The sequence below is a fragment of the Lactuca serriola genome, chromosome 9, assembly GCF_051521515.1.
Source record: "Lactuca serriola cultivar US96UC23 chromosome 9, Lser_US96UC23_V15, whole genome shotgun sequence".
Classification (NCBI taxonomy): Eukaryota; Viridiplantae; Streptophyta; class Magnoliopsida; order Asterales; family Asteraceae; genus Lactuca; species Lactuca serriola.
Window position 1 is genome coordinate 22,193,170 of NC_136416.1, and position 17,359 is coordinate 22,210,528.

Here is a 17,359-nt window from a genome sequence, read left to right on the forward strand (position 1 = left end):
TGTAATGCTCAGAGTATAGCTAATCTTTACAATGTGTGTCATAGTTATCTAAGAAGCATATTGTCATTTTATTTTAAGTTCGGTATAGACCAAATTTATATAAAAAGAAATTAAATTCATAAAACATACATTGTTTTGGATTTGTGATGTAAGTTAAGGTTTTTAAACTAAATCCAAAAATAAAATAAAAAACATAGGGACAAATCTGCAATTTTACCCGTATAAATATAATTTTGATTTGATGCAAGGATTGTGGATTTTGACATGGTCTAGCGAATAATGATGCACCACGTCGTAATTGAGGGTTTAAAGAGCTTTCATTTGCCAAAACTGGAGTAACGACGAAACGCTAGCGTGATTTCATTAATGGAGGAGATGCTGTGAAAGATCCTAACTCCATCAGCTGACAAAAATCCTTACCCTTTTTTCCTTTATCTTCCTAACACTTCCCCCTTTGTATCTGAACAACTATTGTTATTCGTCATCAATTCTACCATACTTGGAATCTTGGATCGACCACCATGGCTTCTATTTCTCTCAAATGCTACCTTCTTCCCTCCTCTATCAATAACAACAACAATTCTTTCAATTTAAGTTCATCCAAACGCATAATTCGATTGAAGTGCGTAAACCCTAGCCGACGTCGAGAAAAGAACAATTCACGAGCTTCAGTTATCTGTTGTTCTTCAGATGATTCAGCCGCGTCCGGTTCTGTACCCTCTGGCGATAACATCCCAAGGTATGTTTCTATATCCACCCTCATTTTTTTATTTCAATTACATGAAATAGCCACTTTGATTATATGAACCAGATTTAGTCTTCTGTGTACTCTCTGATTTCTTCTTTCATACAAAAACAAAATCAAATTATCTTTCTCTGAGTAAATTGATGCTTGTTAAAGAAGTTAAATACATACACAACATGTTCCAGTAAAATCTCAACTCAATAATAAAAGAGGAATATATACTTACTTTCACAATTATCGCCGATGCAGCAACTTTTGCATTATAGAAAGTCCAGAGACTGTTAAGGATTTTATTCAGATGCAGACCAAGGAAATCCAAGACAACATAAGGAGTAGACGCAACAAGATCTTCCTCCTCATGGAAGAGGTACAACTTTCATTCTGAAACCATTCTTTGTCTGCAGCATGATATACCATTTCTCCTCCTTTCAAACTTGTTGTCTGCACAAAAATTGAATTGTTCAAATTCACAGGTGAGGAGGTTACGAGTGCAACAACGCTTAAAAAACCTAAAACGAAATGAGAGCAGATTTGAGGACAACGAGATGCCTGACATTCCATCTTCAATTCCTTTTCTACCTTCAGTGGTAAATTACACTTTCTTTTATGGTGTATTACAATTTACAAGCAACTGTTTAGAATAGATGCTAACAAATCTTTATTTTTCTTATCTTCTATAGACACCAAAGACATTGAAGCAGCTCTATTTGACAAGTTTTTCATTTATATCAGGAGTTATAGTCTTTGGTGGCCTTCTCGCACCAATAGTAAGTTTATCTACATCTACTCAAATGATTATTCTTCTTCCAATTTATTTCATATTTTCATATGTAATTGTAACATGAAACATTATTTTCATATCAGCTGGAGCTAAAACTAGGTGTAGGTGGAACCTCATATAAAGATTTCATAAACCATATGCATCTACCTATGCAACTGAGGTATGTGTGAATCAGTTACTATCTCATACAAAAACTAATAAAAGTTCGATTTTTTCAAAGTGGAAAATAACAAATTTATATTAATTTCAGTGAGGTTGATCCGATAGTGGCATCTTTTTCGGGAGGGGCAGTGGGGGTAATTTCTACTCTGATGTTGCTTGAAGCGAATAATGTGAAGCAACAAGAGAAGAAAAGGTGCAAGTATTGTCATGGAACTGGTAAGTTTTCTGCATTACCATATATGCCCTTGTTTTGAGATTTAATGTGAATTTGAATGAATTATAATTTATAGGATACTTGGCATGTGCACGTTGTTCTTCTAGTGGGGTGTGTGTAAACATAGAGCCGATTTCTGTATCAAATGCTTCAGATCGTCCATTAAGAGCTCCCACTACAAAAAGGTGTCTCAATTGTTCTGGAGCTGGAAAGGTACTCAAAACCATACTTTTTTTTTTTTAAAAAAAACAGCTATATATGGTTGTTTCTTTTTGACTTAATGGGTTAAGCCAAAAAATGAACTCCTCTCATGTCAAAATTGATGAAGATTGATTAGTATTGTAAAACTTGCTTTTTTGGAAAGTGAGGGTAAAATAGTCATTTGTTGTGGATTCAGGTAATGTGCCCGACATGTCTGTGCACAGGAATGGTAATGGCGAGTGAGCATGATCACAGAATTGACCCATTTGACTAAAAGGGCTTCTTGGGAAATGATGTTTTATTGGGTCTACAAGTGTAGAGAGAAGACAGTATAACAAAATTTGTATTCTGATAATTGTTATTAGTTGATGATAATTTTCCGTTTAGATATACATGATATATGTATCAAGCTTTTACTCGTGATATGTTGTGTATAGGAGACATACAATGCACACCATACGCCTTATATATACAAGAGAAAAAGTTATATACAACGGTTTACTGAATAAATCTATCTCGTGTTATGTATTTTTGTTGTTATATATACAAGAGAAAAAGTTAAATACAAGAGAAAAAGTTATCTGGACTAGTACCAGAGGTCCAAAGTTTTTATTTTGTTGCGAGTTTGGTCCAATTTGTTTTGAAAATATCTAAACTGACGGATTTGCCCTTGTTATTTTTTTTTCTAATTTTCTTTTATTAATTTTTTATTTCCTATATAAAAATTAAACCAAAAAGAAAAGAAATATATACCCCTATTACACTCACATGTTTTTTATAACACATATAAACATCATATCTCTCTTCATTATTTCAAAAGCAACTACCATCGGCTGCCGAAGCACCACTGTCTACCACCAAAACCACCGCCGGAACCGTAGAACTATCGGGCGCCGACTTCGCCGGAGAAAAAAAATTGAGATCTGAACCGCCGAAGATCACTATTCATCTTGCTTTCTACTGCTACTATGGCCATCTCTCTCATTCTCTCCCTTCTACTGTTATGAACCGCCTGTCGGACCATCTAAACCACCACCGACGACGAAGATCTGAACATCAGACATCGGATCTATGATCCGTGTCGTTTAGCTTTCTAATGCCCCTGTCGAATCCTTGACTGTCTCTATTAGCGTCGTCGTCGACTCTGGAACCCTAGGGTCGTTCATCACCGGCTTTAAGTTGCCTCTGTCGGTGGCTCGAGTTTATTCCACCTTTGTCCGTGGTGAAGCAAGAATGATGATGAAAAGGAGAAGCAAGACTACACCACCATCTGTATGTAAACTCCAACGTCGTCGTCGCCGCCTCTACAAACCCTAGCAAACCCTTGCTTCAATCTATGTGTCACCACTACCGGAATACGACGAACATGTTAGACAGATCTAGACCAATTCACTCGTTCCTTTCTCCGGAAACCTCTATCCATCTTCTTCTTCCAAAGCAATCCCATATACTTAAAGCATTCTAGTTGTCGGACCGTTCTGGTTTGTTGTCAAAAAACGTCTCCGACGACAGAATCCTCTCGTTGCCGGAAAGGTCGGTCACCAAAATATCAACCGGAATCCAGTGGCGAACTCATAACCAAAACTAACAGGGGGGTCAAAATACATAAAGGATAAATATAAAGAAAATTAATAGAAAAATATGAACTATTGTTAGTGTTTCTTGGGTTTTTTTCAGTGAAAATGATGCCAAAGAAAACTTAACTAGGTGCCAATTGTTGAATTACATAACAAAAACTTGATTTTTTGCTAAAATTTTAAATAGAAGCAATATTGAAGTGGGACCATACACCCCACTTTTTATACACTAGATCCGCTACTGCCGGAATCTCGTGGTGTTTCCTTTTTTTCTGAATGGGAGAGAGAAAAATATGGGGTGGGGGTGATAATACAAATAGATTTTTATTATTTTTTTTCCTTTATTAACTTTTGTAATTTAAAAAATAAATAAATAATGAAAATACAAATGGTAAAATCGTCATTTTATAAAAATTAAAAACAGATTAGACCAAACTCGCAACAAAATAAAAACTTTGGACCTGTGGTTCTAGTACAAATTTATGTAAATATTATATTTAATCATAAATGTATTTTATTACATGATTATAAAAATCCTTGTTAGATAAAATCATAATATTATGAAAATATGTGTTTCACAATCATAGATTCATAGTCCATATTCACTTCAAAGACTCAAGAGTAGGAAAAGCCCAAGAATTGAAAAAGATGGGCTTGAAACTTTCATGGACAAAAAGGTACTACTCCAAACCCTAATTACAAACCAGAGTATAAAATCCTCATAACAAACAATTATCAGCCTCGGCAAAGTGAAAGAGATAGAGAAACGGAAAGATGCAGATTTTCGTCAAAACCCTAACCGGGAAGACCATTACTCTCGAGGTTGAGAGCAGTGACACCATTGACAATGTCAAGGCTAAAATTCAAGACAAGGAAGGTACGTAGTTCTATTCTTTTTTATGTTATTATGGAATTGAAATTTTCTTTCACTTTGATACGATTGTGTTTGAACCTTTTGAGATTATAGGTATTCCACCGGATCAGCAGCGATTGATCTTTGCCGGAAAGCAGCTTGAAGATGGCCGAACTCTTGCTGACTATAACATCCAGAAAGGTTCGTCTTATCCCGTTTTATTATTGTTATTGTTTGATTTGCAACCTGATTCTAAGAATCCATGATGGTATTCGTAAATTGTAGCATACATGATCCTTTCGAAGTATGTTTTCGTATCAGATCGTTGACGTTCTTAAAATTTCACAACTGCAATTGAAATTATTATCTATTGGGCATGTATGCAGCATAGATGTTTATAAAAATATGTTCTTCCTTATTTGGAACAGACATGATACTTAGAACTCTTGCTGATTATAACATCCAAAGTCATTTCTGATCAATTGTGCAATAGTTACTCAGATTTTACAATATAAGGCTGTTATTTTGATTGTGATACTGAATTGCTGATTATACTATATTTAATTCTGATTCAGAATCAACTCTTCATTTGGTGTTGAGGCTAAGAGGAGGAATCATTGAGCCCTCATTGATGGCTTTGGCTAGGAAATACAACCAAGACAAGACCATTTGCCGCAAGTGAGTTTTTTTTCTTCTGTATTCCTCTTTCTATCCAAAGGTTGTCATATGAATGATTATGATGCTTTTGTCTATTCTTAAAGGGTTTCAATCACATTATATAAGTTTAACCAATAACAAGTTTGTTTAAATTCCTTCCATATTTTAACAAAAATTGGTTGTTTGCAGGTGCTATGCACGTTTGCACCCTAGGGCAGTAAACTGCAGGAAGAAGAAGTGTGGCCACAGCAACCAGGTTTTTATTTCTGCAAAGTTTTGCATTTTTAAATGTTTCTTCTGTTTATAATTCATGATTTGAGAAATTCCTTTTGTGTGTGTTGCGCAGTTGAGGCCAAAGAAGAAGATCAAGTAGGCGCTAGCCCAGTTGTTCTATGTGTTTGGTTTGGAAGTTTCTGCATCATTTCTAGTTATTCTGTTTCTAAACTATTGTAAGAAGTAAAACCAAAGGCTTTGTTGCTTAGTGGAGTGGTTTTAATACTTTAGATTTCTAAAGACATTTTAGTGTGGTGTAATCTGGATGTGCATTCGCATTTTTGGTCATGGATTTTTATTATTGTTATGTTTGCTATCTGTTTACTACATTCAGAATTAAATGGTTCTCTTTTGCCAGAGATTCAATGGTACAATGGTAGCTGGTTTTAAATTTCATGTTGTTCTTTTTTGTTATCTTTATGTTGTTTAAAGTATGGAAAACCTTGTATGAAATATAAAATTTCAAAATGTAAAATGCTCTGATGAATATGTGGGGATTGAATTAGTTTTGCTTTAATAGGTTTACAATATAGTGTGTTTCTTTTTCCCAATTAGGTGAAATGTGCTTTCTACCTACCATATGTAGTACCTCTTATGTAAGGAGGGTTTTGTTTGATTTAGGTGAGAAATTTTGATCATTCTGTCAAAAACTTAATTAACTGGTTATTGGGATGCGCTGCGAGTCTACCCTGTTGAGGGAGGGATTCAATATCTCTGTTGAGGAAGATTCAATATCTCTGTTGAGGAAGGGATTCAATGGGTGAGATCTTTGCCCTAGACCCTAATATCGACTACAACATGTATTATGTCATTTAACATTTTAAATTCTTTTTACTTAGAAGCAATTTGTTTTTTGTTTGCATATCTACAAAACCATGCATAGACATACGAGACTGTTTGCTTTTTGAAAGTGTACAAACCTAAAAACATCTGTGTTGAGGTCTTCTTCTTGGTACAAACATTGACTAATGTCTTCACATCTCATTTAACCCTAACAAAAAAACATGTAACTCTTTTCTCTCAGCATCTCCATACCTCTCCTCATCATCGATCGTTCTTCCACCGGTGGTCCTCCTTCCAACCGACCATCAAAATCACTGTCACCGGACACACCGACCACCGGACGTATCAGAAGCTCCGACATCCACAACCATCTACGAATGCAAATCATCCCTTCTCCACACGACTTCTTCCTCCTATTTGACTAGGCCTGGCAATCGTGTCGTGTTCGGGTTGGCGTGTCGCGGGTTGGCGGGTCAAAATATACCAACCCAAACACGACCCATTTAAATATACAGGTCACAAGTTGGCGGGTCACGGGTTGGCGGGTTTGGAACATAAACTCATATATGACCCACAACCCATTTATTTATACGGGTTCACAAGTTGGCGGGTTTGTGGTCAGATTTGGGTTCGTGAGTCTAAATTTTAGATATTTAAGTCTTAAAAATCTAAATGAAAATTAAAAACATTCGTAGAAACATGTTACAGACTTAACCTTATAGGTTACGACTTATGATCTTAGACCATTCACCATGAGTAATAATGTCAAAACAATCAAATGGTCTATTAATAAATAGTATATATTATATAATATTTATTAATATTAATACTTGATACATAAATATATTTAAAAATATAATAAATTTTTTTTATTAAGAATATAAACGGGTTGACGGGTCAACCCGTTTATTTTTTGAGAAACCCATATATGACCCGTTTAATAAACGGGTTGGCAGGTTGAAAAACTCAACCCAAACCCACTTATTTCGTGTCGTGTCGCGGGTCGTGTCGCATGTCGTGTCGAGAATTGTCAGCCCTATATTTGACTGATTTTCCCTCTCCTTTCAGGTAACATTTTTCTTCTACTTTTCCCCATTTGATTTGAAATCAATTGTTTTCTGATTTTGGAAGAAATGAATCTGATTTTTAGAATATCAGTTTTTTTTTTTTTCAAAATCTGATTTGTTTGATAGGATGTTTGGTGGATGATTTTTTTTTCATGTTTTTTTATGCTAATTTGATTATTCTGGGATGTTTTCAAGATCTTTTTTTTGGAAATCAAATTATGCTATGGGATGTTTGATGTTTGTTTGAAGTTAGATGATTGTTTGTTTATGCTAAAAATCAGATTATCATTGCCGATACTGACTTAAGATATCAGAAATCAGAATTTTTTTTGCATTGGTAATGAGTTAAGAAATCATAAATCAGAATTTTAAAGCTTTCGTAGTCAGAAATCAGATTATGATTTGGTATGTTTGTTTGGTAATCAGAAATCAGATTATGTTTTGGTATGTTTTTTCAGCCTGCAGATATTAAAAACAAACAAATTTCTTATTACAGACTGTAGATGTTTGGTCTACCTCTTCTGTTGCAGAGGGTTGCAGATGTGGTCCGCAGATTGCAGACGTTTTGGTTTCGAAAAAACAACCAAAACCTTAGTTGTCATTTATTATTTTTGAGGTATAATTCATGTTTTGATGGTGTCACGGGTATCCATGGAGGGCAGTTTGGGAGACCACTTACAAACAACCGATGACTGCATTTAAAAAAAAAGGACGGCCATCTTCATCGAGCCCCTCCAAACATGGGCCAAAGACACATCTATATCCTCATGGTGTTTATATACGTGTTCAAGGTACAATTTACAACACAATTTTATCCATTTCTTAATAACAGTTTGTTTGTTTGTTTGTTTGTTTTCAAACTAGCAACTTGCTAGTCTCTTAATAAAAATGCAGTCATTCAAAAATATATATATTTATACAAAAGGATTTCCCCAATCTTCATTCTACTTGTCATCGGCATAAACAACTGAAACTAAGGTCCTCAATAAATATATAGTAATGAACTTAACTAGAATTAAACTAGTACCATACTAATAAAAGTAAAAACAAAACAATAATAACTACCTTCCATTTTTTATTACCAACTATCCTAAAAATGGGTAATTCTATTTAATGTGAGCCGTCTTCATAGACCAAGCATGAAGTTTTTCCACTGTGATAGTCTCATGCCCATTATTAAATACATACAAACGTGTATTACATGAAGTCGCTATCATCGGATAAACTCTTGATGTGATCACTGTCTTTCCTCCCTCTGCAAAGCTTTCCACGACAGAATGATCAATCAAACTTCTAAGAGAAAGCTTCTTTTTGGTTAAGTCAACATCCACAAAGCCTCCAAATGATGGCTTGTACTCCTTCTCATTCAAGGAGGAACTACATATATATTCACAAAACACATTAAAACTTATGTTAATCCACAAAATTAGATAATTAATATATATGTGGTATTGTGGTATAATATCTTTTCTCTAAAAATTAATAATAGAGAGAAATGATAAGGGAAGCTTACGTAGTTGCATCAGAGCACATGAGAGCTTTATACTTTTTGTCTTTAGTTTTGAAGATTCTAAAGAATACAGGAGTGTATTCTTCAAGGTTTTCTGAAGCTAGTGTCATTAAGCCAAATGGCCCAACTCCACCATGTACAATCGCACTTCTAACCCCACAAATACTTTTACCAAGATCATGTTGTGGAAATTTCCTCCATTTTTCATCGTACATCTCAGCCTTTTCCAAATTCTTAAACGTAAAAGTAACATCCACATCCGCCTGTTTTTATATCACAATCAATAAATTAAAACATATCCAATCATATGTTTAATGTTGATCTACAATAATTGTTAACTATAAGAAAATACAAACCTGGATTGCAGTGATTCCTTCGACATCAATGGTATCACCTTTGTGAACTTTCACGTTTCTCATCTCTACCTTTTGATGCCTCAGTTTTTCCAATTCCTTGATTGGCCATTGTAGCAATCTATGTCCACTCTCATCCAACCAAACCTTTCGTGGAATTAACTACATGAAGTATAAAATATTAAATCAAGTTATTATAAAGTCAAAAGAGATTATATATGTCACATACTCACATCCACATAAAATAAATAGATATGTACACACAATAAATTAAATCACCTGAATTCCAGCCCATCCTTTTGATATATCTTCAGTGCTAGTGCTCGACTCATTAGCCCAACCCCATACAATCCTCCTTTTCTTGCTCGGATCATAAAACGACTTAGATGCATAAAAGTTTCCATAATCATATCTTAATCCAGCCCAACCATCAATAGATGTGTTATCTGGTATATATCTATCCATATCAAGGTCGTATCTACCAATGGTGTAGTATTCACATCTAGTCACTTCAAGGCTATTCTTAAACACATATTTCACATTTTTACCCAAAGCTGAAGTATCCAATCCATTTGTTCCTTGAGATGACACTGGATAAAAGTCAGGACATTCCCACATACCCGTATCCGTTTTAGAGTGAAACGGGTGTTTAGCCTTGACCCATGTAACAAAATCCCGACTTCTATACAAATAAGCAATGCCTCGATGGTTGTGTCTACTACCAACGATGATCTTCCAATGACCGTTGTTGAACCATGCAGTTGTGGGGTCACGCCAAGCTGAAATGTTCTCACTTGTCGGCTTGAGGAAAGGGTTGTCAGCGGGTTTGATCCATTTTCGTAGATATGGATCCGAATAGTTTGCGGGTATGGCATACACTTGGACTTGGTGACCCGGTGCGGGTTTTGGGTCAACTATTCCTGTGTAGAAGATGACAGGTTTATTACCTGGCAAGATTGTAGCGGATCCTGACCAACATCCGTATTTGTCAAATGGTTTCGATGGAACGATTGCGTGTTCAAGATGAATCCAGTTGACCATATCTTTTGATACTGAATGGGCCCACACAATGTTACCCCACACAGCACCTTTAGGATTGTATTGGTAGAACAAATGATAGAGTCCTTTGTAGTACATGGGTGCTGTTCATATAAAGTATAAACCATTGTATCAAATATTGAACTCAATTACATAAAAAGAATAAACAAAATTCTAAAGAGAGAACTTACCATTGGGATCTATGTTGGTTTCATAAAAGTTGTGTCCCCATCGATTTCATACAAGAAAAAGAATGTCATGAATCATGATTAATTCAAATGCACATAAAACTAACTGTGGATGCAATGCATGTGAAAGAGAAGAAGAAGATGTACATACCATTCATCCAATTTTTCTTGGGTTGGAAATGATACCCAGTTCTGTATGTCTCTTTTACCTTAACAGTGTCGTGAGTATGAGTGTGTTTATGATGATGATTATGGTGATGATTATGATGATGATTATGATGATCATGCGTGTGGAAGGCTATGACTCCTCCATCTCTTCCGCCTAAGTTGTTGAACGTTGGTAGAAGACATATCAACAATGACAAACCCCATGAAAACCTACTGAAACCCTGCATATTACGTTGTGGAATTGACGAAAGAAGATGATACAATATTGTAATGCATGTAAGTGTATGAAACGAACAAGAGTTGGTGGAAAGCAAAATTGAGATTTAGGAAGAATTTATACACAAAGATGAATTTTTTCATAGATACACATTTTCGTATCTGATCTTTCGCTAAATTCGTTATTCTATTTTCATTTTTAATTATTTTCCAATTTTAATTATTTTAATAGTCAATAAACTTATGAAATAAGGATTATAATTAATATTTTATATTGAGTTGTCTTGATCTTAAAAAAGATATATTATTATAAATATATTTTTGGCATATATATGTGAATCTATTTTAATACCATAAAATACAATGTCATTCAAACAAACGTGTATAATTTGAGAGAAACATGCAAGTCTTTTAGGTCAAGATTTCGAAATATTCCTACTACAAGTGGACATGAAATGGTCATATATTTTAGAGAAAATAATATATACAAATGACAAAATCCTAATATTTAGCGATTTTCATTTCAAACAATGACAAACTTATATGGTTCTTTGGTTATCATTGAACGAATTTGAAGGACAGTATGAAGTAGTTATAAATTCAGTCCATTAGTGGTAATGCAAAAACGTATTTTGAATTATAAATATATATATAAAAGAAAAAGTATTTTGACAAAATCCTTATAAGTTGTGAGTTGTGGGCCTTGTGACAATTTTTCATTTCACATCCTTGTTTATCTTACTATTATTTCACGTTTGGAATGATGCAACAATTAATAATGGTGGTGATATAGAACTCAATGTCATTAGATATATTAATGCAACATTTATTAATCGATAAATACAATCCCTCTTTTTTAACATATAAATGGCATAATACCGATCCTTGAATTATTCCCAACCCTTTTTAAAACATGACATGAATTGATAGAATTTAATTGATACGAGCCGTCTTCATGGACCATGCATTTAGTCTCTCAATTGTTATGATTTCAGAACCGTTGTTAAATACATGTAAATGTGCATTCCCAGCAACTGCCAGTGTCGGATAAACCCTTGATGAGATAACTGTCATCCCTCCTTCTGCAAAGCTTTCTATGACCGAATGATCAATTAGACTCCTAAGTGAAAGCTTCTTCTCGGATAAATCGACATCCACAAAGCCCCCAAACGATGGCTTGTACTCATTTGGATTCAATGAGGAACTGTGTTTTCATTGAAAACAAAACCAATGTTAGTCCACTTCACTAAAAACATTTGTAATCCCTTAATTTAATTTGTTTTTTTTTTTTTTTAGAAAGAGGACTTACGGAGTTGCATCAGAACATAAGAGAACTTTATGTTTATTGTCAATGGTCTTGAAAATTCTAAATAAAATAGGTGTGTACTCTTCTAGCTTGCTTGAAGCTAGAGTAAGAAGCCCAAATGGCCCAAGCCCACCTTGGACGTTTGACCCCTTTATCCCACAAATACTTTTCGCAAGATTTTCCACTGGGAATTTCTCCCATTTTTTATCATACATTTCAGCTTTATCCAAACTTGAAAATGAAAATGTCACGTCTACATCCGCCTGTATTTATAATTTTATATCATGTTAATTTAATAATCAATCAATCAATCAATCAACATATAGTCAACATACTATAATTACTTCAAAGAATACAAACCTGAGACGATGTAATCCCTTTGACTTCAATGGTATCACCTTTGTTGACTTTTACGTTTCTCAATTCTATCATTTTACCCCTTAGTTTATCCAGCTCACGAATTGGCCATTGCAACAATTTATGTCCACTTGGGTCCAACCAAAGCTTACGTGGAATCAACTATAAAAAAACATAAAATTCAAAGTAAGTTTAATAATAAAAAAAATCAAGTCATACAAATATGATTATATAAATACGATAAAATTACATGAATTCCAGCCCATCCTTTTGCGATATCTTCATTGGTAGTGCTTGACTCGTTAGCCCAACCCAACAAAATCCTCCTTTTCTTAATCGGGTCAAAAAACGTTTTAGAAGCATAAAAGTTCCCATAGTCATATCTCAACCCGGCCCATCCATCAACTGACGTGTTATCAGGGACATATTTGTCTTTAATGACATTGTATGTTCCAATCGTATAATAATCGAACCTAGTCATGTCAAGGCTAACCTTAAAAACATACTTAACATCGTCACCTAATGCTGACGTATCCAACCCACTTGTTTCTTGAGATGATACTGGGAAAAAATCAGGGCATTCCCACATACCAGTGTTACTCTTCGTGTGAAATGGATGTTTGGCTTTTGTCCACTTAATAAAATCTCGACTTCTATACAAATAGGCAATGCCTCGATGGTTGTTCTTACTACCAATCACAGTTTTCCAATGGCCATTGTTGAACCAAGCCGTTGTGGGGTCTCGAAAAGAGGAAACGTTTTCATGTGTTGGTTTGATGATCGGGTTGTTGTCGGGTTTGATCCATTTTCTTAGGTAAGGATCCGAATAGTTGGCGGGAATGGCATAGTTTTGGACTTGATGACCTGGTTCTGGTTTCTTGTTTATTATACCTGTATATAAGATTATTGGTTTATCGTCTGGTAGGATTGTGGCAGATCCAGACCAACACCCATATTTATCGAACGGTTTCGATGGGACGATTGCTGGCTCCAACGGGATCCAGTTGATTAAATCGGTTGACACCGAGTGGGCCCACACGATATTGCCCCACACGGCTCCTTTTGGATTGTATTGGTAGAACAAATGGTAGAATCCCTTGTAATACATGGGTGCTACACATATGTAAAAATTAAAAAAATAAATTAAATAAAGTTAACTAATAAAAATCATCTTATCATGTGTATATAAATTATTTACATTAAAAATAAGCTTACCGTTTGGATCTGTGTTAATTTGATATGATTTCGCCCCGCATCAATATCATACATGGAAAACGAAACATGACTAATTTAATCACATATAAAACAGAAATTGAAACTAATTTAATACATAGTTGTTCGTTAGTAAGAGTATCAATCACAAATTCCAGAGTGTTATATTATAAACTAATGTATTTGAATAATTAATCAAAGATTATTTGTTTTATTATCGAATAAATCTAAAGAGCATTGACTTATACCAGTCCTTTGGGACAACGGCAACAATGTGACAGCCTCTACGATTTATAGTTAATAATGTAAGCTGTAAGATCTTTTAATAAATTAGACAATCAATGCCAGAATCAAATATTGACCCTATAATGTCACAAGTTACATATATAATATATTTAGGGTTAGTGACGATCTAATTATTTTATTTACAAACAGATAATATTAAATTATAATTTTATTTAGCTATTAACTATGCTTATTCATCATAAGAAAATATGAATTTATTTTCATAAAACCCTATTTACAAAAAAAAAAAAAAAAAAAAAAAAAAAAAAAAAAGAACTTCGTGAGAATTAATGACTATAAACACCATCACGGATCTAATGAAATATGAGGTGCCAACCAAGATGGACCAGAAATGAAGTGCAAATCACAAGGAAAATATATTACTTCTTTTATAAATTTCTTTTCAGAAATGTTCTTCATTAATCACTCAAAAAAAAATTATCACCAAATTAGCCAAAAAAAAAAGCTATCCTTTTCAATAGAAATAAACTAACATTAATAAGTTTTTTTCTACGGGAGAGAAAAGGTCATATACAAATTACACATGAAATATATAATCACAAAACATACATAACTAAAGTTGATTTAATACAACATTAACTTTTACAATAATAATATTAAATATAATTATATACTATATTAAGATATACTGTTATTAATATTCAAAGAAGGCAGGCTCTTTCGGTCAAATAGCTCTCCTGAGTCCTGAACCTCGCATATAATTAAAGTGTGAATGCACACTGTTTTTCTCATAAAACCATAAAATATTTTTAATTATCAAATAACTAATTTAACATCGTAATTACCTAAGCCTTGCAAGTTTCAAAGCGACAGCTTTGTGAAGTTTCGAAACCAAAAGCAATTTTGGAAGAAAAAGAAGTAATAAAACACAGTTTTATGTATGTATGTATGTATGTATGTATGTATGTGTGTATGTACGTACGTATGCATGTGAGAAATACTACAAATAAACGACGGGCGATCATTCATAAATGGTACGAAACAATTACGTGCAAATGAAAAAGAGACATACCGTTGATCCAATTTTTTTTTGGTTGAAAGTGATAGCCAGTTCTATAAACGTTCTTAACGTCCACGACATTATCAATTCTATAGTTGAGGTGAACCTTGTGGAAGGCCATAACTCCTCTTCCAATGAGATTAATGTTCAACATTGACAAATACCATAATAATAATGGCAAAACCCGTAAATATCTATTGAAGGACCTCATCATAAACAAGATTTTGAATCTTAGAATATGAACATATGAACTCGTGCCTTTCACTTTCTCCACCAAAGAATATATATGAAAAAAACAAACAAACAAACAAAAGGGATGGTTATCGATTCGAAGGGTTGGACTCAAAATAAGTGAAAATACTTGCTAGTGTGGTAGGAAAAGAGAGAGAAAGAGATGGATGGAGAAATTGAAGAACTAAATAAGTATTTATAGAGAGAAGGTCTTTATCCGCATCCAGATAAGGTTAAATTTCTTTTACTTTGACCCAAATCTTAATTTCCTTATATATTTCAATGTTTAATTATGTTTCATCTTGTTTTCCAAATGTTATATATATATATATATATATATATATATATATATATATATATATATATATATATATATATATATATATATATATATATAGGGTACTGTTCACTTGATATTAAAAAAAATAGGGATCTTGAGATTCAACTTGAGTCATATATTTCTCATTTGCCGGTCTAGCGCTTCAGTATACTGACAACGATGTATGTGTAATTATAAATGATTGTACATATACGTTTGTTTATAGATTGAGTAATCATATATGATTATGACAGTTGGTGACAGAGAATGTGATAGTGACAGAGTTGGGGGTGATATAAGGGACAGAGGTGACAGTGGTGGGGTTGACTGGTGTCAGAGGTGGCGGTGGCGGTTGTAGTGGTGGGGATGGTGGCAGAGGAGAAAGGAACGGGCAACACTGTATAATCATTTATGATTATAACATGCATGCCGCGCCGGTACGTCGGAGGGTTAGAACGGCAGACTTGAAATATGTGGGTGAGGTTGAATTTCAATATCTCTATTTTATTTTTAATCTCAATTGAACCTACCTACCTATATATATATATATATATATATATATATATATATATATATTACGAACCCATATTTTCACGCGAACTCCACAAACTTTTTTGTATGATTTTATTTTTAAATAATTTAAGACATTAAACCGGTCATATAAAAATGCATTCATAAAGAAAAAATTTATAAAAAACATGTTAACACATAAACACCGCCATAAGGCCTACCATTACCGTTAGTTATGGAGAAGCTAGAAGATCAAAACACAACCAAGTTATACAACGTAACAACATATTATAACTGTCAGATTAAAATATCAATGACTAAGATGTAATGCGTTTAATAAGTTGTTAGACGACTATCAATGACCAAAATTAATTTAGTTGGTTATATATATATATATATATATATATATATATATATATATATATATATATAAAAGGTTCAACCGAGAAAAAAAATGTTGAAAATGCAAGATTAAATCTTGGCCACATGTTTCTTCATCTACCATTTAAACACTCCAGTGTTTCGGAACGACGGAAAAATATAATATTAATATATGAATAAGTATATATTCATATATTAATATTACGTAGTATATTCACATATGATTATTCATACGTGTCTATTAAAAATGATTATTCATATATGATTATGATGTTTGGTGGCGGTGGCAGAGATAGCGGTGACGGTGATAGTGGTGGTAGTTGTGGTGGTGGTAGAGGTAACAGAGGTGGTGTCGATGGGTAGCGGAGATGTCTATGACGATGATGGCGGTGGAGGCGGTGGTGGTGGCATGACAGAGGTGGTGGGTAGAGATAGTGAAGGTGGTGCTTGGGTAGACTTCTTTTATTTATATATATATATATATATATATATATATATATATATATATATATATATATATATATATATATATATATATATATATATATATATATATATATATATACCTGAAAAAAAGTAATATAAACTAGAAGGATGACATGTTCTTTTTCTCACCACGACATTCCTTTCTTGGCAAAAGATATCAAGCCAATGACTTCATACACCAATTTTCAACTCTTTGAAAAACTATATTCAACTTTGAGATTAAGCTGACAAGTCAGCTCGTGTTGGCAATGTTTGAATGTAACTTACTTTCAAAAATTGTGTAAACATAAAGTGTGTTGGAAAATTATAGCCATACATATTATTTGCGAATCTGCTTTTTTATAGGTTTTCGTGACGTTTTTGATTTAATTAAATGAAACTTATATTTATATTTAATCGGAGAGTGTCACCACCAAGGGCGTTGAGCAAGATTAATTAATGTGGATACTGCCGCAAGTTGGAATG

At 33.6% G+C, this 17,359-nt stretch overlaps 4 protein-coding genes across 5 annotated transcripts; 2 read left to right on the forward strand and 2 right to left on the reverse strand.

Annotated features, from left to right (window-relative positions):
• Positions 1–346: 346 nt before the first annotated feature.
• LOC145073737 (protein ORANGE-LIKE, chloroplastic-like) lies at positions 347–2,613 on the forward strand. The gene is made up of 8 exons (XM_079020244.1): positions 347–739; positions 995–1,112; positions 1,219–1,332; positions 1,426–1,512; positions 1,610–1,686; positions 1,777–1,904; positions 1,979–2,115; positions 2,300–2,613. The coding sequence occupies exons 1-8, from the start codon at positions 522–524 to the stop codon at positions 2,375–2,377; spliced, it is 957 nt and encodes a 318-aa protein (XP_078876370.1). The 5' UTR covers positions 347–521; the 3' UTR covers positions 2,378–2,613.
• A 1,787-nt stretch (positions 2,614–4,400) lies between these two features.
• On the forward strand, positions 4,401–5,770 carry LOC145073118 (ubiquitin-ribosomal protein eL40 fusion protein). The gene is made up of 5 exons (XM_079019681.1): positions 4,401–4,557; positions 4,648–4,734; positions 5,109–5,211; positions 5,380–5,446; positions 5,537–5,770. Exons 1-5 carry the CDS (start codon positions 4,455–4,457, stop codon positions 5,561–5,563), a joined length of 387 nt encoding a protein of 128 aa, XP_078875807.1. The 5' UTR covers positions 4,401–4,454; the 3' UTR covers positions 5,564–5,770.
• A 2,425-nt stretch (positions 5,771–8,195) lies between these two features.
• LOC145072618 (beta-fructofuranosidase, insoluble isoenzyme 3-like) lies at positions 8,196–10,903 on the reverse strand. The gene is made up of 6 exons (XM_079019074.1): positions 10,554–10,903; positions 10,406–10,414; positions 9,456–10,318; positions 9,180–9,338; positions 8,827–9,086; positions 8,196–8,690 (listed from the first exon to the last, which is right to left on the reverse strand). The coding sequence occupies exons 1-6, from the start codon at positions 10,795–10,797 to the stop codon at positions 8,420–8,422; spliced, it is 1,806 nt and encodes a 601-aa protein (XP_078875200.1). The 5' UTR covers positions 10,798–10,903; the 3' UTR covers positions 8,196–8,419.
• Positions 10,904–11,571: 668 nt separating this feature from the next.
• On the reverse strand, positions 11,572–15,363 carry LOC145074876 (beta-fructofuranosidase, insoluble isoenzyme 1-like). Of its 2 annotated transcripts, none has more exons than XM_079021205.1 (5): positions 14,980–15,363; positions 12,700–13,562; positions 12,453–12,611; positions 12,096–12,355; positions 11,572–11,990 (listed from the first exon to the last, which is right to left on the reverse strand). In XM_079021205.1, exons 1-5 carry the CDS (start codon positions 15,179–15,181, stop codon positions 11,720–11,722), a joined length of 1,755 nt encoding a protein of 584 aa, XP_078877331.1. In that variant the 5' UTR covers positions 15,182–15,363; the 3' UTR covers positions 11,572–11,719. The 2 variants fall into 2 exon arrangements, with proteins under 2 accessions (XP_078877331.1, XP_078877332.1); XM_079021206.1 differs by lacking the exon at positions 14,980–15,363 and adding an exon at positions 13,665–14,028.
• Positions 15,364–17,359: the final 1,996 nt, after the last annotated feature.

Excerpts from the sequence above, each read along its gene's own strand:
- LOC145072618 (XM_079019074.1), bottom strand. The coding sequence starts at position 10,797 with ATGCAGGGTTTCAGTAGGTTTTCATGGGGTTTGTCATTGTTGATATGT. Across the intron at positions 9,339-9,455 it reads AAGGATGGGCTGGAATTCAG|TTAATTCCACGAAAGGTTTG; the intron begins GTGATTTAATTT and ends TACTTCATGTAG. Across the intron at positions 9,087-9,179 it reads AAGGAATCACTGCAATCCAG|GCGGATGTGGATGTTACTTT; the intron begins GTTTGTATTTTC and ends ATATAAAAACAG.
- LOC145074876 (XM_079021205.1), bottom strand. The coding sequence starts at position 15,181 with ATGATGAGGTCCTTCAATAGATATTTACGGGTTTTGCCATTATTATTA. Across the intron at positions 13,563-14,979 it reads AAAAAAAAATTGGATCAACG|CACCCATGTATTACAAGGGA; the intron begins GTATGTCTCTTT and ends ACATATGTGTAG. Across the intron at positions 12,612-12,699 it reads AAGGATGGGCTGGAATTCAT|TTGATTCCACGTAAGCTTTG; the intron begins GTAATTTTATCG and ends GTTTTTTTATAG.
- LOC145073118 (XM_079019681.1), top strand. The coding sequence starts at position 4,455 with ATGCAGATTTTCGTCAAAACCCTAACCGGGAAGACCATTACTCTCGAG. Across the intron at positions 5,212-5,379 it reads GACAAGACCATTTGCCGCAA|GTGCTATGCACGTTTGCACC; the intron begins GTGAGTTTTTTT and ends GGTTGTTTGCAG. Across the intron at positions 5,447-5,536 it reads AGTGTGGCCACAGCAACCAG|TTGAGGCCAAAGAAGAAGAT; the intron begins GTTTTTATTTCT and ends TGTGTTGCGCAG.
- LOC145073737 (XM_079020244.1), top strand. The coding sequence starts at position 522 with ATGGCTTCTATTTCTCTCAAATGCTACCTTCTTCCCTCCTCTATCAAT. Across the intron at positions 1,113-1,218 it reads TCTTCCTCCTCATGGAAGAG|GTGAGGAGGTTACGAGTGCA; the intron begins GTACAACTTTCA and ends TCAAATTCACAG. Across the intron at positions 1,333-1,425 it reads TTCCTTTTCTACCTTCAGTG|ACACCAAAGACATTGAAGCA; the intron begins GTAAATTACACT and ends TATCTTCTATAG.